Source organism: Eretmochelys imbricata, chromosome 1 (genome assembly GCF_965152235.1).
Source record: "Eretmochelys imbricata isolate rEreImb1 chromosome 1, rEreImb1.hap1, whole genome shotgun sequence".
Taxonomy (NCBI): Eukaryota; Metazoa; Chordata; order Testudines; family Cheloniidae; genus Eretmochelys; species Eretmochelys imbricata.
In genome coordinates, this window is record NC_135572.1 from 170,255,305 (window position 1) to 170,280,839 (window position 25,535).

At 40.2% G+C, this 25,535-nt stretch overlaps 1 protein-coding gene across 4 annotated transcripts in view; it reads left to right on the forward strand.

Moving 5' to 3' along the window:
• APP (amyloid beta precursor protein) overlaps nucleotides 1–25,535 on the forward strand; it is a 298,757-nt gene that overhangs the window by 166,139 nt on the left and 107,083 nt on the right. For 2 of the 4 annotated variants that reach the window (XM_077819733.1, XM_077819738.1), the window contains exon 7: nucleotides 11,001–11,168. The exons of the other annotated variants lie outside the window; for them this stretch is intronic. In XM_077819733.1, the coding sequence (XP_077675859.1) occupies nucleotides 11,001–11,168 (168 nt within the window). The remainder of the gene's footprint in view (nucleotides 1–11,000; nucleotides 11,169–25,535) is intronic. 4 annotated transcript variants of the gene reach the window in all.

The window sequence follows — 25,535 nt, forward strand, 5'->3', positions numbered from 1 at the left end:
GAATGGAATTAAGTAGCTAACCTGGAAAGTGTACTCTTCCTTTATTAACATTTCTTGTCCTTCCTTATTTTTTTCTCCCTGTTTCAGGTGAGTGCTATGATCAAATGAATTGATGTTTGAGTAAAATTGATTTGCAAGGGCTTCCTTCTTAGGCAGAAAAAGTTCTTATTTATCCAAACTCTGTCTCTTGAGTCTTCGATTCAGTCACTGGAGAACCAGTAAAAAAAGAAAGGAGTACTTGTGGCACTTTAGAGACTAACAAATTTATTCGTTTGCTGTAGCTCATGGAAGCTTATGCTCAAATGTATTTGTTAGTCTCTAAGGTGCCACAAGTACTCCTTTTCTTTTTTGGCGGATACAGACTAACACAGCTGCTACTCTGAAACCTGTCATTATGGAGAACCAGTGTGAGATGAATGTAAAAATCCCAGTTTAAATCTTTAATCTGCTTAACTGTATTTCCATATGTGAGCTGTTACTGCCCAGGGGTGAAACACCCTATCCTCACTGGTAAATGAATATTAAAAAAGATACACTTCACTTTAATGGGATTTGGGATGAGTGGAAATGAGAACAAATTAGGTACAGTATGTCTTTTACCGAAGCTGAAATTTCAAAGAGGTTAAGATGTTCAGTCTTCAGGCAACTAGGATGTTTAATGTGAAAGTAAACTACAAAAAAGGTGAAGCAACACATTGAATTTATATAAAAACAGATTGCAACATATAAACATTGACATTTAATGGTGCTGGTTTTAAGAGCCTAAAGATAATAGTCTTTAGTTTTTGCATGTAAAATTGGTAAAATGCATGCGTCATGAAGGCAAGATTTTGGCTGCAGACAAGTCTAGTGTAATCATCTCAATGCCAGATTCCCTGTGCAGCAATCCTGAGGCACCTCAGCCCATCTGACCTTCAGCATCTTCATCTCTCTTTAAGTATGAGGCCTCTCTTGATTGGACTGTTACTTGTACCAAATTATTTGCATGGTGTTGGTGCTGTAAATGGCTACCCCTGGTTATTTTGTTGAGATGACTAAACTTTCATTGTCAAATTGTGCCACAGCTGCTTCTGCAGCTCTGATGACAGAGTTGTCCTCCTGGGGCAAAATGCTAAGAGACTGGTCCGCAGACCAATAACTGGTGGTCTGCAGAGAACTGGCTTTTCTCATGGTATAGGTTCATCTCCTTGTTCCCAGTGGTAAAATGCATTGAAAGAAGCTTAAAATACATTAGGAAATTAAGCAGTTACTTTAAGATGACGACGGTTGACACAGGGATGTTATGCTGTCACACATGGGAGGAGAGTTGATCTACATGATTGCAAATAGGGGAGGGTCTGTGAGACTTTCTCTATTAAGATGTGGTTCGTGCTATGGAAGACGTTTGAGAACCTTGTAGATAGGGCTTCTTTGCCATGGGTGGCTGACTAGCTTTAACCCATTTGGATTACAAGTAAAACTAAGGTCACTTTTCCAAAGGGTTAGGGCAATGAAGTTTATACCATGTATTTACTCCTGGGAGAAATCTGCACAAAAAAATTCTGTGCCAAATAATAAAAAATTGTGCACACCATATTTTAATATTCTGCATATCTTATTTGTCAAAATAACACAATATAGTAACACCAGTTTCAAGGTTTTTTGGTAATTTATTTCAAAATACCTGTCAGTAAGTATGTCTGTAACAATACAGGGCGGGCTGGAAAACAGCTTCTGCCCCCTCCCTATATGCAGCTGGCTGCTCAAGCTCTGAGCCAGCTTCCCTGTCTTCTGGTGCCATAGCAGCCCTGGTAGGCAAAAGTTGTAATTGCAGCACCTCCCTGGCAGAATGTAGTATTCTGCGGGATGAGAGTGGGGGGATCTGCAGGGGACATGAGCTCTGCACGTATGCCATGGCGCAGAATTTCCACAGGAGTAAATACTCTCCCTCCTGATTGAACATACAGTTTCTTCCTTATACCTGCTGGAGGCATAATCGTTATTAGATCCATGAGCATTAAAGAATGTGGTCAGAAGTTCTTCATGTTTTATAGGAGTTATCTTTCGTATATGAAATCAATGGAAGCTTGTTTTCTTCTCAAACCATTAATTAAGCTCTTCTGATAATGGGTGATGCGAAGCCCAACCAAGTAAATGGACTGACTCCCATTGGATCAAACCCTAAATAAATAAAGCATGTACGGAAACTGAAGCTATATGATGGAAGACATTCATGCTGTCGGCTGTAGTTTCAACATGTCATGTTTCTTATTCCTAAACATGTTTTAACTAGTAGTGACCAAAATACCCATAGCAAAACAGCTCACAACTATATTTCCAACAATCAGGAGCAGAACAATTTTAGTCTTTTCTGGAAAATGCCAGATAGCATGAAAGTTCTCTTGAGCCAATAGCTCATCGAGCTGACACAGTCAAGGCACGTCAGTTTCCTAGCCAGCAGTACACAAGGGAGTGATGTGGCCAGCATGATGTCTGCTGGCCTATGACTGCCCTAACACAATGGATCAGGTACTTATTTTGCATCTGGGTGAACTAGAAGTGGCCTTTCAGGGAGAAATTGAGTAAGAATCAAACCCACGGCCATCAGGATTGTCATCAGGTGCCTAAACCACTCAGCCACTGCACCTTGATGGATGGCAACCTGTTATTTCATGTCCTGTGGCAAACATGTTTTTTAAAGCTGTTGTGTTTTTTTAACAGTTTTTTCTTTATTAAAGACTATAGAAAGGATGGATTTGGTGAATTCCTTTCCATTATCCTAGCACAATACTTAGCAATATGCTCATGCCTTTGTCTGACAAAGGCATTTATGCTGTAGGTTTTCAGATAGATTGAACACAGGAATCGGGAGTCCAGGATTCTGTATATCTGTGTGCCAATAACTGGTTATCAGCTTGTAAGTCTGACTGAGGAAGCTGTGTACCTTGACTGGTGGGCTTGAGGTCACGGGCTCTAGGAAACCCAGAAGCCAGCCTTTCTCAGTTCTATATTACCCACCCCCATCTGCTGGGAGATGTTATCCCCGAATTTGTATTCTTAAAGCTACGTGACTGATTTGCGCAGGAGTGCAGGCACTTCACCCAACCTACATAACAAACAAGGGAAGTCACTTTGAAGACCAGTCATAACTAGCAGATCAGCTCTGCTTCGGCTGAGATCACTGCCTTAATAAACTATAAATTGTTTCAGAACCAGAAAATGATACTGAGATATCGAAATCCCAGAGAGTTTTTGCTAGGATTAACTGAATCATGGCGAAACTCTGTTCTCCCATGCTGTGTAATTGTTTGTGATTCCATTTCTGTTCTCCTTCAGCATGGTTGTTGGTAAGCATCATTGTTCCTCTCTTAGCTTACATCAAAGAAAAAGCAATTAGATCTTGTTTTTAGTTTAATGCTTCCTGTCAACATATCGGTTAATTAGAGCTTTTTTAAAGACAAGGAGCAGGGCCAGCGCAGCAACCTGTTGAACATTTGGCAGCTTGCACACATACCATTCAGCAGATGTGGGAGATTCAGGAAAGGCTTGACCACCTGGTTTCCGTAGTCGTGCCAGTTAGCAATGATTTCACCATCCCTTAATTCAAACAGATTTGTTTAAATATTTAGGAAAGAATTGAAGTGGTGCTGCTTGATGTGGCATTTTGAATGTGTTTGTAACCTGCAGTTGCACATGGGAATCTCTGAGCCAGCTTTCTAGCAAAAGAGAAGTGACATGAATTAGGGATGGCAGATGTTAGCCTTATTGCTCTACTGTATCTTGTTTGCTATTCCCTGAAACATTTCATAGATTCTTTAAATCCATTCAGTGACAGTTACTACCTATTACAAGGCAAGTTATTTAGCTTATTACAGGGAAGTGCTGGTGCTATCTATTGCAGGCTTTGATATAGTATTGGAGTATTAATGCCTTGTTCAAAATCAGTTCTGCTTTAGCCGACACTGACTTAATTGCTTTTCCTCCTTTTCTTCTGTGAAAGGTTATTACCTTGGTTTAAGCATCCGAATGTTTTATGTTTTTCTTCACCTAATTTAGGGTGAATTTGATTGGTTGCCTGATTGGGTAAAAGAGTTTGAAAAGGGATAATAGATGCTCATATTGTATTTTAAGAAAATACCTAGACATTTGTACAATAGTATCCAGTGTTCTAACTATCTTTCTGTCCATTGACAAAAAGCATGTTTGATTTTTTTCCTTACTCTTATGAATGTTAATATGCTCAGTCTAGCCTTGGTTATAGAGAACCATGTATTGGTATATTTTGATTAGTACAACTATGAATTTAATTGGATGTTTTGATTTAAAATTCAGTTGTCCCTCCATAAAAGGACATCTTTAAGTTGTCTTACATCAAATGAAACCTTTTTTACTGTTAACCAGAGCTGCTGAATCATAAAAGAACATGTTTTTTAATTAAAATTCTGGGCCAAGGGCAAACATATTGGAATACTTTATAGAGCAGTTCTGCTGTTTTACATAAGGATGAAAATTTCATTATGATCCATGCTATACTTACTGAATTCTGTCCTCTGCTCATCTGGTTCGCCAACAGAAAATATCATTTTAATGTACTGAAACTGTAATGATCTAAAGCTTTGGTTTTATTTACTAATGTGTTTAATATTATCCTACATTATCATCGTCTGTGGGGATAAGTCTTTTGGATGAGTGGAATGCATTTCTGTGCTAACCTTCTCAATCAATATATCTGCTATGTTAGTAAAATCATAGTGTTACGGGAAAGCTGCATCTCTTCTAAAACATACATAAAATACAAAATTTCGTTGATTTAGTCTTACATTCAAGCTGTCTTTTCTTTGCCACTTGACATCTTGGTTCTGAATGAAGTTATTCTTCACACAAATAAAATGAAAATATGTTTTATACATTTGTTTTACATTAGAATTGGAAGGTTTTGTACTTTAGGCACAGTATACAACTATATTTTATTTATGCCCCGATTATTCCCTGTGAGTAGGCTCCAAGTCAACATTAGAGAGAGAAGTTCAATCTTAACTGGCAGTTACAATTTTAAGGTATTTAACTGTTTTACAGAATTGTTCTTTGGCATTGCATTTATAACTAATGGTTCAGCTTTTTATTTTTTTTATTTTTTTTTTTTTTAACTTTCTCTCTAGAAAGTATCCATGCTGTTGTGTAGCTAATGCATGGGCTTTATTCCCAGAGCTGGTGCCAGCTCCACGGCTGCCTCCTGCTGAATTCCAAAAACCTCTTAGGTAATTAGTTTTTGTCTTCGAATGTTCAAATTCAAATTTGGCTGCTGGTTTCAGGCATATATTCAGAATGATTTTCCACTGATTTCCACAGTGGAAATGAGTTTCTTCTTTAAATATTCCCTTGGGAATAATCCACATAGCAGAACAGTAGCATAGATTTTTGACAAAGGAAAGTGTAAATACAAACAAAATCAACAAAGGAGTAAACTTTATTTAAAACATAGTTCTATATCTCTGAAGTAGTTACATACCAGAGAGTAATGCTCCTGATGTATATGTAATTACATCCATAGAGGTTTACAAATTACCCAAATTGAGGGAATAGCAAAAGTACTGATTGGAACCCTAAATTTTAGTGCCTAATGACGTTGAGCAGACATTTTGGTTGTTACATTTGCTAGGGTGATATGATTCTTTTGCCCACTTTGTTACATTAATCATCTACACTGCATTTTTTTAGTGGAATATAGATTATAAAATATACTTTATTTTACACCTTATAAAAATACAAAAAATTATGGTCCCAGCTCATCAAACCCATGCTTAAGTAAATCCCTACTCACCAAAGTGCTTAAGCATGTGTTTAATTTTAAGCCCATGCTAAAGTGTTTTGCTGAATCTGGGTCTACATGAATACAGCATAAAGGTTGCACAGATAGACTGATAATATTTAAAGTGCTTGTATTTCAGTGGCTACCTGCAATAACTTGTCTTTATCACACACTGTGGCATATTTTATTGTATACACTTTCCATTTTATGACATAAATAGTAATATGAAGCTGCACATTCAGAGGATAGTCTTGGAGATAAAGCATAGTATTGGGAATCAGGAGATTTGGGTTTTGTTCCCTTTCTCTGCCAAAGACTTTCTGGGTTTAAGTCACCTAACTTCACTATGAAACTGGGACTTGGCTGCATCATAGGGCTGTTGTTAGGGTGAATTTTACACATTTCTAAAGAAGAGCTTTGGGATTCTCAGATGGAAGGGTGCTGTAGAAGGTCAAAGTGTTGATGTCATAGGAAAAAATACTGGAAAATGCTGGATAATGACAATAGAACAAAGTTATGGAATCTTGACTTTTGCTTTTCCTGATTGTTGATTAATTTAACTGTATGGATCTTTGAGATTTCCAAAGGCACTAAGTGGAGTTAGCAGCTTAGCTCCCCTGGAAGCCAATTGGTTGTCTAATTCCCATTTTTGTCTTTGAAAATATCCACTGTATTTCTTTAGATTTCATTTTCTAGATTTGTTTAAAGAGTGAAACAGACTACACTTCAGTGTGCTCAGATCCTGTTAAGTCATCTTTAAAATGTTTAAGGTGGAATAGGTCCTTAAGGTGACAAAATAAGAACTGGTCAGAAAAGTGAATGTTTTCCTATGAGAAATTTCATTGGAAATTTTTCAGTTGAAACATTTTGGTTTTCCCACAAAAAGTTTCAAACCAATTTGAAAAAAGAAAACCGGAAACATTTGTTTCAAATTAACATTTTGAAATGAAGCAAAAATTTCTGTAAAGTGAGCAAAATCATATTTATCTCCTTTGTAATAAAGCTAGGTATTACTATTAACTGTTAAGTGCTAGGTATTATTTTGTGTCAGTTTTTCAGTTTCAAAAAACAAAAATGAAACAACATTTTAAGTTGAAATGCAACAAAAAAATTTCATTTCAAAATGTCAATTCAAATGGTCAAAACAGAAATTGTCATTTCCTGTGGGAAAATCGTAATTTTGAAACATTTTCATCAGAAAATGTAATATGAAAATGTTTTCATATGAAAAGCAGAGAGATAATTTTATCTTTAAGCATGCAAACTTTTCCTGCAAAAGTTACAACTACCTCTATTAATGACACATTGATCAATGAGCACTTGTGAAATAGCTTGGTGTAAGCAGCTGTAAATCCAAAAGTCCAAATGTTTGAAAAGTGTATGCTTTTCAATTTGACCACTCAAAGTGTTTTACTGTGCCTGTTCAGTAGCTGCTTTTCAATCAATAACTTCATTATCTAGTCATTTAAAAAACTGATATGGAGATATCCCTTCGTGAGAGAGATACTTACTGGCTATATTAAAAGTTCAGCTTTTTTTAGTTACTTGTGTGGAAAAAGTATGGCAATTTTGTCAAATAGGAGACAAAAATCATTTCTGCCCATTAGAACTCAAAAATTTGAGCTGTAAACATTTAGCATAAATTTTCTGGACAGGCTAGCAACAGGAAACCCTCATTTCTGGGCAAGGACAATGCACTGGAAATTTTGAGTACCAAAAGTGGATTGTTAGAGAAAGTCTGAGCATGTGAAAACAGCAGGTTAGAACTTGAACTGTTCAGAAATCTCAGCTATAACAAGCACTACAGAAAAGCTCGCTCTCTTTAATTTGCCTTGCTTTCTTGCAGCCAAAGGCAAAGAGTTGCTTCAGTTCTTAATCAGTTCTCAGAAACAAGATTAAAAAATGAAAGTTAACATTTTGCCACAGTGTAATTTATTTTTTCTAGTTATCACGGATAATTTGTTCCCAGTGTGGCCTTACTAGTGAGTCTTTTATATTTTTTGGGAAAAAATTAAATGCAAAGAATGTTTTTAATTCTAAATGACATGATTGTGCAATATGTACTCTCTGCTGCTAACTGTAAGTGTATCATCGCGCTCAGATGATGGGCTAAATCTTCACTAGCCCTATGCATCCATGCAAAAGACTTAGGTTGTAAGGCACAACCTTACTGTCTTACAAGAGTTATGTGTACTATGGGTTTCAGCGAGGGAGGGAAAGCTACTCTTCTTCCATCCCAGTACAGATGACAAGCAGAGGGAAGACCAGGAGGGATATTGACTCTGAATTACAGTCTGCTGCCTTGATCAGGGCCAGTCATAAAGTGATGATCTAGCCCCATGTTTGTATCCTGCATTGTTGTTAATCTCTAGGTGTTCAATTCTCCTCTAATCCCCACACAGCAGATCTATGTTTTGATATTCCAGTCTCCTGGCAATGAAACACCATTCATACAAGGTGTCAAGACCTACGATGTAGATCTGAGAGGGGGATTTTGCCCTGTGGTAGCTCCGGCTTCCCCCTGGGGAGGGAAAAGGAAGGCATGGCTCTAGTTCTGCATTAAGTTCAAGGAGGGAGTCTGATTTAATTTCATGATTGAGTAGTCACTCTTTAAAGGGCTATATTTTCCATTTTCATGCAAACCGATTGTAGTAGTTCTACTGCATATTAAACTCAATGGCATTTTTCTGACTGCCAGTCAAATGAATTCTTAATATGTATAAATGTCTGTAGTGCCCCAAGAGTTGATTGCTGATTATCATTGCCATTATTTCATTGATGGGTTACCTTCATTATTTTTCACATTATGTAGGTAGCAAAAATATGCAGGGTACTAAAAGTCATTGCTTTATTGTTCCTATGTGTGAGACATGTAGGGATTGTCCCCACTTACTGGTGAGGGCAGGTCTACACTATGGGGCTAAGTTGACCTAAGTTACACAACTCCAGCTACATGAATAGTGTAGCTGGAGTCGACATACTTTAGGTCGACTTACTGTGGTATCTATACCACACTTAGTTGACGGGAGATCGATTGGCTGTCGATTTAGTGGGTCTTCACTAGACCCACTAAATTGAGTCCCGGTGGATCAATTGCCATGAGTCCATCCCCCAGTAAGTGGAGTCAAGCCCAGAGATTAAAAAGTGAGTCTTTGGAACTTTCACATACTGATAAGAGTGTGTGAAATATAAAATGATAAAATAACTTACATCTAAATTTTGTTATGAAGTGTATCAAGGGAATCCTGGAAGGCATTTACTTCTTTATATATTGAGGTTGACCGACAGTTGCATTAACTGAATTATTGTTTAAAAGACCAACAAATGTAAGTCCCTTTGTTCTTGAAATTTGGTATTCTTTCAGCAGAACTGTTCTTGATTATACCTGTCTCTTCAATGTCAATCACTCTACCAGTGATTAATTTTTAAAATGAAATTTGTGGGGTTCCTCCATATATTCAAAACCAGGGAAAGTTACTTTGTGTGTAGACTATATAACTATGTTGTGTAAAAATCAAGCAAGAGTAACTGGTATGGAAAACACTGTGTACTATTAATCATACCTGTCCTGTTTTTAAAAGGTAAGACGCTAACTCTCCCCACCATAACTTATTTCATTCATTTCTACAAACTAAATAGTGTAAGTGCCTAATACACTGTTGATGTGTCTGTGTAAAACTTTGTGTTGGATCAATCATAAATGCTTTACAGTAAATTATTATTGATATAAATATACATGTGTGTTGATTACTTACAGAAATTTGATATAAAATGCACGCTGCAGAAAGGAGGTGGGAAGGGTTATATACTAAACAGAGATAAACCAAACAGCCTAGAAGAAAAGAGGCTGTGAAGCAGCCAATGAGACTCTCCAAATCTGGGCTAATGCCAGTGAGAGCCTCTCAGGGGTGATGAGTGTGGGGAGATTTCGATTGCTACATACACTAGCAGGTGTTGAGGTGACGAAGGGGAAGACCCCATTTCAATAGTAAAGAGTCAGCCTTCCCCAAAATTAAGACTTGTAAAGTAATGTCAGAAACAGTTGTAGATAAGTTCCCAGTTGTCTGCCATTATTTTGAACCCATGTCTGATGAAAGCATAGCAGGGGAAGTACTGGTATTTATTTTCTACAATTTTGCAAATGATATACAGCATGCTGAATGTGAACGCTGTTTTTCCTGTTTGGAACATTATTGGTAAAGGGTTATATATGTGTCCAGGTGATGGGCTGAATTCCAATTTAAGGACAGAGTTTCTGCATTCACTTTTTATTCTTTGATCTTAATTTGTACAGCTCAGTTCCCCACAGATTTCCCGGTGAGTTTCAATGCAAATGCAGTGACTGTTCTAGCTCCCAGTGAAAACTGAGAAACACAAATCATGATATATGTTCAAAGCAGATTTCGTACTGTCATATGATATGTTAAGTAAGGAGGAGAATCAGCCCTATTCACAAAGCCTATGCACCATTTAAATCTTATTTTGAGGGCTTTTGTGGATTTAAGTGGTAGATAAGCCTTGCGCTGAGCTTCTACACATGAGGGAGTTTCAACCAAAATGATTGTGTATGTGTATGGAAGGAATTTTATTCCCTGCATCATTTATATAGTCTTTTTACAAGCCAGGAAATCTCAGTATTTTAAATGCATTTTTTAATAGTTCAATGTGTAGATGTTTCCTGCTATCAGGAGTTTCTCCAAAGACAATTATTCAAGCTTCCTTATGGGCAAAACTCCAATTAAGGGCTTGTCCACACGCGCAGGTTGTACTGTTTTAACTTTACCAGTATACTTATAGTGATAGAACACCCCTCGTGTGGATACTGGTATAGCGACTCCCATAAGAGATGGGGAACCATAAGACATCTTTATCCAGTATAACTATGTCCACACTAGGGGCTATACAAGTATAACTATTTCAGCAAATAATCATGCCATTAACCAAAATAGATATACAAGTACAAAAATAGTGTGTAGAGCAGGAGGGATTTAGTTGTGTTAATCCAGATGAGAATACATTGTTTTAGAGACTAGATAGTGAGTTAAAGTGTAGTAGTTGAATTGCTTTGTGAAAGATAGAGATGCTTCCTTGATGCATCCATTTTGTAGCTAAAATGCAAGAGTTAGAACATGTAAGTAAACTTGTGTAGATGAAAAGAAAGACAATACCATTTTCATGCTAAATGTAGTTCCTCCACATCTCCTATAATTAGAGGTGTGCTCTGAACAAGCTGAGACTGGTCCTTGCCGAGCAATGATCTCCCGCTGGTACTTTGATGTGACTGAAGGAAAGTGTGCACCATTCTTTTACGGCGGATGTGGTGGGAACCGAAACAACTTTGACTCTGAGGAATACTGCATGGCAGTCTGTGGCAGCGTCAGTAAGTGGACCTCTCAAGCCTGTAGCAGTCTTTCTCTCTCTTGCCACTGACTCTGCTGTTTGTAACCGATTTTTTTTTCTGATTCTTGGGATGGGCCTGTGCTACCACTAACCATATTTCTGTCAAGATGTTATAATTGCCCATGTTCTATAGAGTGTGTTCACTCATTAATATCTGTCTTTCTAATCCAGCATGACAGTGATGACTTCTTTAATCTATGTTATAGATGCAAGAGTCTTGCAACTAGGGAACGAACATTTTGTCCTTTAACATTTCTGTCAACAAGGCAGTTAACAGCTACGGTGTCTCATGCAGTTCTTTCTGTAAAAGTGTATTTACATTTCTGTGTTTCTGTGTTTGTCTTCATGCATGTATTATGCACGTGCAAAAAAACCCTCAAAACCAAATTTATACCCAGTTGTTAGTGAAGCTTTAAGTGAGTTAAAATAGTTCTGGACTCTCATGAAAATGCTGTTTTATATTGTATTTCCTTATTTGGGTTCCTGTTTTTATCAAAGCAACACAAACACATCAAAATGTCATGATATTTATTTCCACACTTAAATATTAAGCATTCACTTCTTCCTTTTGGAAGCTGGTTGTTAGTGTGTGTGCGTGTGCATGTGTGTAAATAAGTAACTTGGAAATATAAATTTTTTACACGAAAAGAAGAAATATATTTGCCATTTGAGGTTTAGGTCTTCAAGTGTGATGATACACGTTAATATGAATTACTTGCTGCCTATTTTATGTTTAATACACCATAGATTTTAATGGTTAACTTTCATGGAGAAGGAATACTCGCTCTTGAGTCTTCAGTTTGTGAAGTGTTGCTGTCCCCCACTGGGGAATACTGAAGCTGATAAATCAAAGACTAAATTTAATCTGGATGTGTTTTGGCTTGTGAGCCTCCTGTACTGTCCCTTTTCCTCTGCATGGGGGTTGTCCATAAATTATGTAACATATGTTTTGGTAATTTTCAAGGCCCACCCACCCCTTGTAACCCTGAAACAAACATCCATAATCAAGAAGTCATTCCCCCTATAAGTTCCATAATTTATGAACAGCCCCGTCTGCTTTATTCATAGGAATTATAGCCTCTGTTTACAGATGAAATGTACAAGAATGATTCCAATATCCAGCCTGCTCACAAGAAAAGAGCAATGCAGCCAGACTAGCAGGAACCCACCATGACTTAATTTTGTAGAACATTTGACAAGCGGTGTCTAGAAAAGCTTTAAATAGTACAAAGGTGAGCGAGTGTGTGAGTGAGTTTGGGGGTGGAGAGTAGCATGGGGTGGGGGAATCATAATGTGTAGGCAAGCAAGAAAAGAGGATTTTGCAGATGAGTTTTTCAAAACATTTGGGGAGTTGGAGAGGGATTCAGATAAAAGCTGCAGAGAACGAGTCCACACTAGCAGTCACAAGATTGTATGGAAGGACATGGAGGAGGCAAGTGCCAGAGAAGTGGGATAGGAGTAGTAGAAAGAGAGAATAATTATGGTGTAAGATGGAACAAGTTCACAGAGTACTCTTCAGAAAGAATTAAAGTGCAGTTTTGAACTAAGTCCTGAACTGAATAAGACCTGAATGGAGTCCTCTGAGGACGAGTGATGTGGTTGTAGTTTTGCATTTGTATGTTCTGTGCTGGTGCCAGGAAAAGCTGGGACTTGGGAAGCCCATGGAGAGTTGATTTATAGCAAGAAAGGTGAAAGTATGGTTGAGAATTTTTAGCCAAGGTAGAGCTGATGCAATAGCAAACTCAGGTGGTATTGTATCGGTGATGGGCACATATGTAGATAAAGAATGATGGAAAAGTAAAGTTCAGAATCAAGGATGAGGGATATGATAGAGACAGATAGTAAATTCTTAAGTCCAGAAGTGTGTGAGAGAGAGTAGATGAAACTGTTGACCAGTGGTGGATTAACACACAGATCCTTGCCCAGAGGCCCTGGCCAATTTGCGGCCCCACAGAAAAATGGCGCTCCAAACCCCAGCAGAAGCCACAAGGTTGCAGGAGTGCCGGAAGCTCCCCAGAAGTGGGGAGTGCCCACGGCACCCTAACCATGTCACCTGGCCCCCCCGCTCCACCTTGTTCCCCAAGGCCCCCACCCTCATGCTACTACTTCCCCTGAGGCCGCTCTCGCCACTGTCCCCCACCCATGATTGCCCTTAAGGCAGTGGCCCCCTGCCCTCTCCCCACTCCAGTGTCCATGGGCTGAAACCATGAGTCCAGATGCTTCCTTCCCCTCCCCCGAGCTTCATCTGAAGCCCGGAGCCTTACCCCACGCAGCTGAAACCCAGAACTATGGAGTGCAATTCACTTCTTGCTGCCAGGACTGAGTGATCGCTTTCCCTGAGCTCATTCTGGGCCCTAGCGATAAGCCAATTGCATTGCAGCCACCCTGCCTCTGAGCCCTATGTCTACACTGCTATTTTCCGCTCCACAGCCCAAGGCCTGCGAGCCCCCAGGCAGTTGACCCATGGTCTGAGACTCATTGCCATGTGGGAGTTGGGAGGGAGGAGATTGCACACTGGGCTTGCTTCTCCCAGCATGAAGGGGACATCATGCAGAGAAGCCACAATGTCAATGGGAGGACAGAGAGAGAGTAAATCCCCCTCTGCCAGCGCCATCCAGCTGGCAGGGAAAGGCAGGGACAGAGAAAGCTAATTTGCAGCAAGGTGTCTAATTCAGACCATGCCCCTGCCAGAATGTTTCCATGCACAATGGGATTCAAAGGCTGCAACCTTGTGCCCAATTTAAAGAAGCAGCCCGTGTAACTAGCAGTATCCGCAGCAGCATGTTCTGTTAGTGCTCCTCTCCCGCCACAGGCGAATTTCTTCTTTGGGCTCCAGGAGCTCTGGAACCTGTGTAGAAGTGCCCCTGCCACCCACAACTGGCACCAAACTATGCCCTCCCCTGCTCCTCATCCTTCTTGTTGAAGCCCCGCCCCCTGGCCAGGCCAAAAGCTGGAGCCAGGTCATGGTAAGAGCTGCCCAGGAAGCCTGGGCTGCTGTGCGGTGTCCCAGAGCCTCCACCTGCCCTGGACAGGGGGCCAAGGTGCCCAAGGGCAGCCCCCAGCCCATGTCACTGTTCCCCGCAGAGCCCACCACCAGGGCAGATGGAGGGTCCGCACAGTGGCCCAGGTTCCCTGGGCAGCATTTACCACAGCCCAGCTCTGGGCTTCTGACCTGGCCAGGGAGTGGGGCAGGGCCCTGTGGTGAGAGGGTATGTGGGGAGGGTCCAACTGTTCTTTGTGCCCAGGGCTCCAATAAATCTTAATCCTTCTCTGCTGTTGAGTATGCTCCTTTTTCCCTAGAAAAGTATTTCTGACTTTTCAACATTTAGCTTCAGGTAGCAGAGATGGACCCATGGTTTTATTTGATCATTATAGGCATAGAGAGTGGACAGAGGGAGGAGTAATTAAATATGTCAACAGCACGTCCAGTTAAATATCTTCAGTTTAAATGGCAGTGAAGACTGAAAATGAGGCGAAATTGTTCAAGGGAAAGCTGAGAAACTGAGCCTTATGGGACTCCATAGAGGAAGGGCCTTGTTGCAGAAAAATTCCTACTCAATAAACTAACTTTTTATAGTTGAGAGGAACCATGACTCACCTGCACAGGTTTTTAGAGGTTGCAGGAGCGTTGATTGTCCATAGCCGCACGGATGTGAAGGAAAATGGGTAGCTTTCTCCAACTACTGTCTAAATCTGATATTGCACTCACCACCATGGCATCTGAGTGCTTTTGCCAGGAGAAGTTCATTAATCAGTTTCTTCTGCATAGTTAATGTGCAGCAAAGTGAAATCCAAATTGAAAACGGCTATGAGAATCATGTTGTGGGTTTGTCATTGTATGGTCACTCACCAGAGTATTTTGAAACTTGCCTACATTGATCTGTTTTTTAAAAAAAAATCACTGTTTTCCTGCATAGTTACTACATAGTGAAATATGAGATTCCACACTTTCCCCCTCTAGTTAGAGTGAACAATAACATTGGAATCTTTTGGCAAATGCTGAGCTTTTCATGGTAAACATTGTACATCTGAGCCTTACCGTGAGGACCAGACAGATTTTGTGGGATCAGGAAGATAGTGTTATAACATATGTTGCACTTCAGGTGTTTAGAGTGTCATGGTAGGTACCAGCCTTGCAAGCAGGTGGATCTCTGTGTCCAAACCCTTTTGACTGCATTGGGGCTCTGTGCAGGGTCTGCCCATATGGCATAGCTTGCAGAATGGGGCATTAGTTACTTACCTAAAGCATCTAATTACAATTTTTATTTCTGGTTTGAGCAACATTGTCAATTTGAGTACAGGGAAAGATTCTATTGGTTGAAAGTGGAAATAGTGCAAGTTTGCAGATGACACTAAACTGGGAGAAGTGGTAGATATGCTGGAGTGTAGGGATAGGATACAGAGAGACCTAGACAAATTAGAGGATTGCGCCAAAAGAAATCTGATGAGGTTCAACAGGACAAGTGAAGAATCCCATGCACTGCTACAGACTAGGGACCAAATGGCGAGGCAGCAGTTCTGCAGAAAAAGACCTAGGGGTTACAGTGGACGAGAAGCTGGATATGAGTCAACAGTATGCCCTTGTTGTCAGGAAGGCTAATGGCATTTTGGGCTGTATAAGTAGGACCATTGCCAGCAGATCGAGGGACGTGATCATTCCCCTCTATTCGGCATTGGTGAGGCCTCATCTGGAATACAGTGTCCAGTTTTGGGCCCTACACTACAAGAAGGATGTGGAAAAATTGGAAAGAGTCCAACGGAGGGCAACAAAAATGATTAGGGGGCTGGAGCACATGATTTATGAGGAGAGACTGAGGGAACTGGGATTATTTAGTCTGCAGAAGAGAAGAATGAGAGGGGATTTGTAGCTGCTTTCAACTGCCTGAAAAGGGTTTCCAAAGAGGATGGAGCTAGACTGTTCTCAGTGGTAGCAGCTGACAGAACAAGGAGTAATGGTTTCAAGTTGCAGTGCGGGAGGTTTAGGTCGGATATTAGGAAAAATGTTTTCAGGAGGAGGGTGCTGAAGCACTGGAATGGGTTACCTAGGGAGGTGATGGAATCTCCTTCCTTAGAGGTTTTTAAGGTCAGGCTTGATAAAGCCGTGGCTGGGATGATTTAGTTGGGGATTGGTCCTGCTTTGAGCAGGGGGTTGGACTAGATGACCTCCTGAGGTCCCTTCCAACCCTGATATTCTATGAAATCAAATCTATACTGTGATGTTAAAAATTATTTCTATAATATCCTGCAATGATCATGTATATTTGGGTTGAGTTTGAACATTTAGCAGCCCAAGAAGCATCTATGACTGAAGAGCAAATATTTGCATATTTGGTCTCTTTTATGAGACCATCTGAAAAAGATGTTAGGATTCAAGCCCAGAATATTGGTAATGGGATGTGGAGCCTTTCCTCTCTAGGTTACCCGGTAGAATCCAGCACAGGTCAGTCATGGCAGAAAGCTGGCTGGTTGTTACATGACCTAAATGGAATGAGTTGGCTCTAGTCCATTTCCCAGTTAGCAGGTGTCCACATAACAGAACAGCCACCCACACAATTGTTGACCATGTCCATGGTCTTTGAAGGGAGGCCATGGATTAAATGGGGCTGGTGACTACCCTCCACCCTCAAATTTGTCCAGTTAGATCAGGTTTGCGCCTTATTGATGGGAAAGAGAGGAGAAGTTTTTCCTATTACTGTCTGTGCTCTGTCTGTTCTGCTGATAAAAGGCTTGTAGTTCTAGAATGGTCGACCCAACAATTTTTGCACAGTGCTTAAAAAGAGAGAGAGAGCAGAATCGGTGTGGATCTAAAATAAATTGATTGATAAATCCAATCCATTAGGAAAATAATTCTTTTTTTATTTATTTATTTAAATCTGGAGATATAATGGACACATGCTTTCTTGGGTTTCTATTTATAACCTGGTTTTAGTTCAATGAAGACAGCAAATTCCCATTTGGGAATTCTGAGAAGGCTTTTTTTTGGTGGGGAGGGAGAAAGGAAAGAGGGAGAAAATCCAATCTGTTATTCCATAATGCAGATTTGATGCTTGAAAGTTTTTTTTAAAAAGAGGAATAATTTCAGAATTGAGATTTTATAAGGGTCAGTTGTGCATTCTTTTTTTTTTCCTGTGTGTAAATTCACTGCTCATGAAAGTTGTGCAATTGACAGCCCTAGAGTCTAAAGTCTGCTTTTGTTATCCACAGTTGGGTGACCAGATTTTCAGACTTGAACACCCAGTTCTTCCCTCCCCATCCCTCTCTTGCAATCTACTCCCATTTTGTTCCTTCCTCTCTAACCATCACCTTCCTATTTCCCTCTTGTTCTCTTTGCTATACTCATGCATGCTCACTTATTTACTCTGTCCTTCATTCTCATCCAAGCACAGGTTTTTGTTTTTTCCCCAGTGTTCTGTAAAAATTCATCTGGGTAGGATTTGTGCAGGTGCCAAAATAGACTGTTCAACATCCATTTGGCTCATTGTTTAATCACAGTGAGTTTGATTCCATATCAACCTGCTTCGATGTTCAGGGGTGGGCTGGGTCAGAAGGATATGAGGATTCACTGGGAAGCCAGGATGGCAACGTATGGCAGCTCTTGAGATGGGGCAAGTCTGAATAGAGAGAAGACCACAAGGACAAAACTGACAGAGCTTCTGTGGGACTTACAGAGGTGCAGAGCTACCCTCTCCATAGAGCAAGGCTTGCATTCCCTATGCACACACACACACACTACTCTGCTGATGTCCCTTAGGTTGTCATCGCAGATGAAGGCTATGTTCATCCAATCCTTAGCCTTTCTGTATATCATTGGTCTGCCAAGTGTACTGAGTTTTGTCAAAAAGATTTTTGTCTCCTGGGAATGGACTAAGACTGCAAAACTCATGGTTTCATTCACCACTGAACTACACTGGAATTGATCCATTAACCTAAAGGCTAAAGGTTTTAAATATCAATCACCAATTCTCTTAGCCTTCCAGAGCACATGCCCCCTCCATATTGATCATTATTAAGGAGGTTCAATACAAAATACACACATTGTACAATGTAAATTTAAGTACTTAAACTTCCACTACATTAGTATCCATTGTGACTTCAGAGGAGCCATTAGGATCTGTCAAATAAGTAATTCAGATCAAATGACCTTGGTGTGAATATCCATTGTCAAAATAGACCAGAGGTAGCCTATTCTGAAGGAACCATTTCTATATTTTCATCATACCATAAATTCACCAGTTATAGGATTTGGTTTACTGATTTTAGATTTTATTTGTTTAAGCTGTCCTTAAAACTACAACAGAAACACGAATTTAATATAGGTCCAATTGTTAACGTTATTCAGAAAGGATATAACTCTTCAAAGGCAAAGAACTTCAGATTTGGGGCTTTTGCCTCTCCCTTAGGTTTAACTTATTTTACCAAAGATGGAATACATTATAACATTCTGTTATCAGGCCTCTACAGTACCAGCATTTGTAATTTGGTGAGCTCAGAATATCATTAAATCCTTAGGTCTGTATTTCATTTGTTCTTGATTTTAAGCCAAATATTTATGACATATATATTGTACAACCATATTATTATTGTTGCTAATTGTTCTTTTTTTTAAAATAGGTTTTGAGAAATTTTAATGCATTGCATATCTCCTTTGTTCAAAAATGTAAGGGAGTCACGGTCACATTAACATATGTTTCCTTGCTCACTGAAAACCAGTTCTCTGACATTTATTTCTTAAGTAAAATGTAGGTATCAGCTGTCAAATGTTATTTCTTAGGAAAAATATCCACGGATATTTACCTCCAGTGGCGTTGACCGGTCTTACCAAGGCTGAATATTAGCATTAGCAAAAGAATAATCCATTTTCAATTAAACTGAAGGGATCCCACCAGTTAATCTTAAAGAACGTTGCTTGCGGTGAAGATTTGCTTAATGCAGACTCTCTTTCAAACTCCTGGATAACTTAACATTTTCAGAAGAGCCTGAGAGACTTAGGATGTCCTAAGTCCCGTTTCAGAATTGGCATAACAACAATTTAGGAGTACTCAGCAATACACATCAGTATCATTTCTCTGGTGGGCCCCATCAATTTCTAAAGAATTTAACGTATTTGAAAAGGAAAAAATCTAGCTCCTGGGCTGGGCTGTGTTGCTAAGGCTGCCAAAACAATGGAACTTGCCCAGCTATCCCATTCATTTCAGTTGCATAAATTCTGAAGCCTAATGATGACCATTTTGATTGTCAACATTAAGTGTTCAATTGCTGACATTTTAGAAGAAACTTTCTGTCACTATGGGATTTTGGGTGGAGCATGAATTGAATAGCATCCCCCCAATATATGTTGAAAACAGTAAAACTACTCAACTTGCTAAATCGACATCAATTTAAGCAGTAATTGTATTTCGTAAGTGGTATGTGTTTTGGCTTTAAACTGTAATTTGAAGCAGGGAAAATTAAAATTAGTATCATCCATTTTATTTAGGGCCATATCAAATTCACGGTCCATTTTGGTCAATTTCATGGTCACCGGATTTTAAAAATCATAAATTTCATTATTTCAGCTATTTAAATCTGAAATTTCATGGTGTTGTGATTGTAAGGAGTTTGGGATGGGGGAGAGTCACAAAGTTATTGCAGGGGGCGTTGCAGTACTTCTACCCTTACTTTTGCGCTGCTGCTGGCGACGTCGCTGCCTTCAGAGCTCAGCAGCTGGAGAGCGGTGGCTGCTGGTCAGGAGCCCACCTCTGAAGGCAGAGCCACCGGCGGCAGCAGCAGTGCAGGAGTAAGGGTAGCATGGTATGGTATTGCCACACTTACTTCTTACACTCCTGCTGGTGGGGCGCTGCCTTCAGAACCAGGTGCCCAGCCAGTAGCTGCCACGCTCCAGCTGCCCAGTTCTGAAGTCAGCACAGAAGCAAGAGTGGCAATACCCATGACACTCCTAAAAGAACCTTGTGTTCCCCCTGCAACTCCCGTTTGGGTCAGGACCTCCAATTTGAGAAACGCTGGCCTCTCCCATGAAATCTGTATAGTATAGGGTAAAAGCACACAAAAGACCAGATTTCACGTGAATTTGGTAGGGCCCTAATTTTATTTTAAGGAACATCCGTTGAATAATTAAAATACAGTATAAAACACAGTATTTTCTTTTCAAATTGACTGTGCTATTATGCACAAGATGTGGATAGTCTAACATGTAAGTCTTAAGCTGTTACTCTTTGCATAGGCTAATTTCACATTGACTTCAAATCTGGCATCAAACCATTAGTGTCTGTTGACAAAAGCTTATTTCTTAAAACACTTTGAATTTGTGCTCCTTAGTGAAACTTCAAGAAAATTGGGTTACCTCACATCACAATGCTATGTACTATCTGGTTTAATATATCTTCAAATATAATACACATTGTAATCTGCCCCTTTCAAGAATAGATGCTGAAAGTCTGTAAAACCATAATTTCCTGTTCTCAGTAAATTTCTTGATCAATTTGCTGTTTGTTTTGGATCTTGACATCCCTCTAATTAACGGGAAGTAAAATGTTTTGACAGCTAAATGTCCATGTCAACATCCAGAGTATATTTAGCAGTAAGGAATTGAAATATTTTGCTGCATGTGTGTAAGCAGAATGGGAAAAATATACGTAATTTTTAATTAAAGAACTAAATGGCTCTTTCCATCTTATTTATCAGATGAGCGCTCCAGACAGATGGAGGTCGGGTAACAGGCTTGAGGGCAGAAAACAAGCAAATGAGCAAGAACACATTCATCTGCCCTGGATGGCATTGCCCTTTCATTGTTCTTGAGTTTTATAGGGTAATTGGCAGGACTATAGCTATATAAAAGCAGCAGAGCTTGCAAGTTGCTCCATCCAAGAAGTGCCTTTCTGACCGTACAGAATGGGATGGGAAAGATTCATTACAGTAAGCCAGCTGCAGCCTTAACTCACCATAGCATTCCCTAGGGCATAATTTAAGGTATAGAAGCCTAGCGCTAAAATTTTAAATCCCCAAAACCTAATATTTGTTAGAAGTGAATCTAAGCTTGACATTGCAGCTCCGTGCTCCCCCTTGTGAGTGTGAAGTCTTCAATTTGAATGAATAAAACACACAAGTGAATTTATTACAAATGTTTATTAAACCAGTCCCCAGGTATAATCTACCAAGGGCGATTTTATTATCTAGGCACTCACTCTATTCTTAACAGAGGGATCAAACTAGCTCGGGGGGTTAGCTTAAGAAAAGTCTTCTGAGGCAGTTCCCTCTCCTGTGTGGATTGCCTGCTGCTGCTGACTTCTGTTTCTCTGGCACAGGAAAGAGACAGGACACATATCTTGATGAATTTGATGCCAGTTTTAGCAAGATGAGACTCAGGGACAATCACAGGAATGAAGGTCTCTTTTGTAATTATTTGAGATTTGTCCTCCAATGAATCTTATCTATACATTTATTTTTATGTATATTACCTTCTGTGGCTGTTTAGTCACAGCTGACTTATTGAGTATAAGTAATCAGCATACATGGGACAAGCCACTTAAAACTATGATAATGTAAGTTGGGTTCATGGCTTGTCCTTGGTCCATATATGGAATGAGCATAGAGTATGAAACTTCACTTTAAAATGGATTTGGATTTTTTTACTTTAGAATGCATAATGGATGGATTAGTATTCACAATAGCAACAATACAAAGACCTGAACATGCATAAGGTTATGGCAAGAGTTTGATAAGATGGTAGATTCAGATGTTAGTGATTTTTAACAACATCCCTTACAACTTATAGGAATTGACTTTGGCCAAGTTTCATGGCTAGAACAAATAGAAGCTTCTCAGATGCTGATCAGTAATTTCGTTTGCCTGGGAATTTTCTACAAATAAGAATTTATTTTTCTGTATTAGAGATCAAAGATATTTTTGTAGGGGCTTGCCCCTCCTTTATCACTTTGGCAGGAGGTAAATGCTTGAAGTACTTCCGCATCCTTCACTTCTTAGTAGTAATCTCAAGGTATTTAACACAAGTGAGGAAGGATTTTGTATTTTACCATTTTTTCCCTAAACTGGGGCAATTTTTCTTTCCTTAATTCCCTTTCCAGTATAGTCACTATGTAACACTTTTTATTATTATTATTATTATGATGATTTATTATTTGTATTACTTTCGTGCCTAGGAGCCCTGGTCATGGCCAGAGCCTGTGGCGCAGAGGCCCATTGGGGCTAACTGGCAAAGGGTTCATTGTTCTCTGTAAGCAACTCTGTCTCAGACCTGACAAACTCACTGCACCTAATACACTGTTTTCATTATATTTATCCATAAAGGGTAGCTAGTGAGGTCTCTATTGAAAGCTTGTAACCTGTCAGTGCTCATAATCATTGTGAGATGTATGTACTGGTAGTATTTAAGGATTAATGTAACTACTGAGAATTATGCCTTTATGGTCTTGGAGTAAAAGTTAGTCACCAGGTAACCATGTGTCTTGGTCATGACCCATTCAAGTGGGAGGGAGTGGTCACCCCACCTTGACTGGCTGATTATCTAATGTATTGTTCAATTGCCTACCCTTGCCCCATCCCAGAAGTAGGATTACTATGTGGCTGGTATTTGACAGGCCTGGTTGGTATTTTTATGGATTTTCCAGTTGCCAGAAAAATAATTTAATCTGTCGGGATTTTTTTTATATGGATCTAAAGATTTGCATTATCATCACAATAAACGGGGATGTCTAATGTTAAAAGTTTCTTCGTCCAGCTAAAGATGCTGTAGTGTTCCCACTTCTGCAGTTTAAGTAAGAAGATTGATAACATCATTTTATCTGTTCTCTCTCTCGATACTGTATGAATAGCTGTTGAAGGGTGCAGGTGTTGCGGAGTTGCATTGTGGTTGGGGGTAAGGGTTGTGGTGGGCTTGCCTTGTGAGGGGGAGTGCCTGGTTTTTTGCATTTCAAAGGTGGTAACTCTACCCAGAACAGTCAGTGAAAAACCATCAGAGACAATTGTAAATAATCAAAACCACATGCAGGTAAAAAGGAACACCATAACAGACAGAGATCACCTTGTCTGTGAATAAAGGCAAAAGACTGATTCAGTATATGACAGGGCAGACAAAGACACTCTGCATCCATTCACTGAGGAGCAATCTTGTTGAGCAGGAGTGTTTTCCATGAAAGATTGGATCCTGGTTCCTGTGAAGCCTGCAACAGACTGACCTGTGCTGGGGGGAAAACTACTTTATTAGATAGGAAAGGTAACTATTAATAAAGTGTAGGCCTTAGTTAATGTTTTGTAGTTTTGTTTTAAATTGTAACCATTTGCTTCCATCATGCTCTCTTGTTTCAAAATAAGATTTATTTAAGTTTTATTATAAGTGCTCACAAGTGCTGTGCATTACACAGGAGCAGTGATTTAAGATAAAACTGTTAAAATGGGGTACGTGGCACTGGGAGCAGATAGAGTTGCCAGGTGTCCGGTTTTCAACTGGAATGCCCTGTCAAAAAGGGACCCCGGCGGCTCTGGTCAGCAGCACTGACGGGGCCATTATAAGTCCAGTCGGCGGGGCTAAGGCAGGTTCCCTGCCTGCCCGGCTCTGCGCAGTTCCCAGAAGAGGGACATGCTGGCTGCTTCCAGGAGCCACCTGAGGTAAGCGCCTCCTGGAGCCCACACCCCTGCCCCATCCTTGAACCCCCTCCCAGAACCCACACCCCAACCCCCTACCCCAGCCCTGAACCCCCTCCCAGAGCCCACACTCTGCACCCCAGCCCTGAGCCCCCTCCTGGACCCTGCATCCTGAACCCCCTCCCGGAGCCCACACCCTGCACCCCAACCCCCTGCCCCAGCCCCGTGAAAATGAGTGATTGAGGGTGGGGGAGAATTAACAACGGAGGGAAGAGGGATAGAGGAGGCTGGGCCTGGGGAAGGGATGGTGTGGGTGGGTGAGGCCTCGGGGAAAGGTGGGGCAAGTGCATTCAGTTTTGTGCAATTAGAAAATTGGCAACCTTGGGAGCAGAGGATCTGTAATTTCTGTAAGTAGCCTTGTCAGGGGCTGGATATCACAGGGGAATACTTCAAGGGGACTTGGGAACTGGGGTACATTTTTTTTAACCTGCAAGGCAAAGACAGGGCTGGCATAACCCACAAGAGGGCTTGTGGCTGAAAAACTGTAGCTATTAGGGACCTAACACCCAGTCACCACATGCAAGACCCCCTCTTGTTAAAAGCAGGGGGTAACAAAGTGACTTTCAATCCAGAGTACCCCATAAACCATCACAGGACCCCATTGTACTGAGACAGTATTGCTCAGCATGAACCACAAGGAGTCGGGTGGCACCTGTCTTTAAGGTGCCACTAGACTCCTTGTTGTTTCTGTGGATACAGACTAACACGGCTACGCCCTGATACTTGTTCAGCAGCCTAAATGTTGTCAAGGTTATTTTATGCATCATGTCAAAGGAGAGTTTTTTGAGGAGGGATTTGAAAGTGGATAATGAGGTAGCTTTGCAGATGTTCATAGGGAGCTCCTCCCAAACATGAGGGGCAACTTGGGAGAAAGCACGAAGGGGCTTCTTTGAAAATGTAACACATGGGTGATGGAGGCTGGTATCATGAGGTGGGAGACAACATTTCAGTAATGTCTGAGAGGTAGTAGGTAGGATGGACATAGCCGATGAACAGCCTTGAAAGTGAGGACAAGCAGCTTATGTTTGATGTGATAGAGAATGGGGAGTGAGTGAAGGGATGGAAAGAGAGGAGTGACGTGGTCAAAGCAACTGTTTAAGAAAGTGATCTTTGCAACAGCATTCTGAATGGATTGGAGTAAGATCAAATTGCATTTGTCAAAGCCCTAGAAAAGAATATTGCAGTAATCAAGGTGCAAGACGATGAGAGCCCGAATGACGATTTTAGCTGTGTTGTGTGGATGAATAGGAAAGGTTGCATCTTAGAGATATTACATGGAAAGTTAGCTTTGTGCTAACTAGAAGAGAGTATCAATGCCAGTACAGGCACTGGGTGGTGAACAGTGTAAGAAAGGTAAACTTCCTTCCCCAAAAATGGCTTTTCTCAGAATTATAGTAAACTTTCTCTCAAATGCATTTTCTTTGGATGTTCTACCTTGCTGTGATGTACAGCAGTAGTATGTAACTGTTACATTTCAAAGGCTGATAGGCTGAGAATTATGTAACAGTAAGTTTGAAAGCTTTACACAGTAAGTTTGAAAGCAAATATAATTTCCAAAACATTAAATATGAAGTAATTTTCCATCCCTGTACCGTTAATGTTTTTGTCCGAATCTATAGAAATTCGTAGATAAAGATGTGTAATTAAGCTGTAGATTACTTAATTAAATAAATATGAGAGAATCAGTATA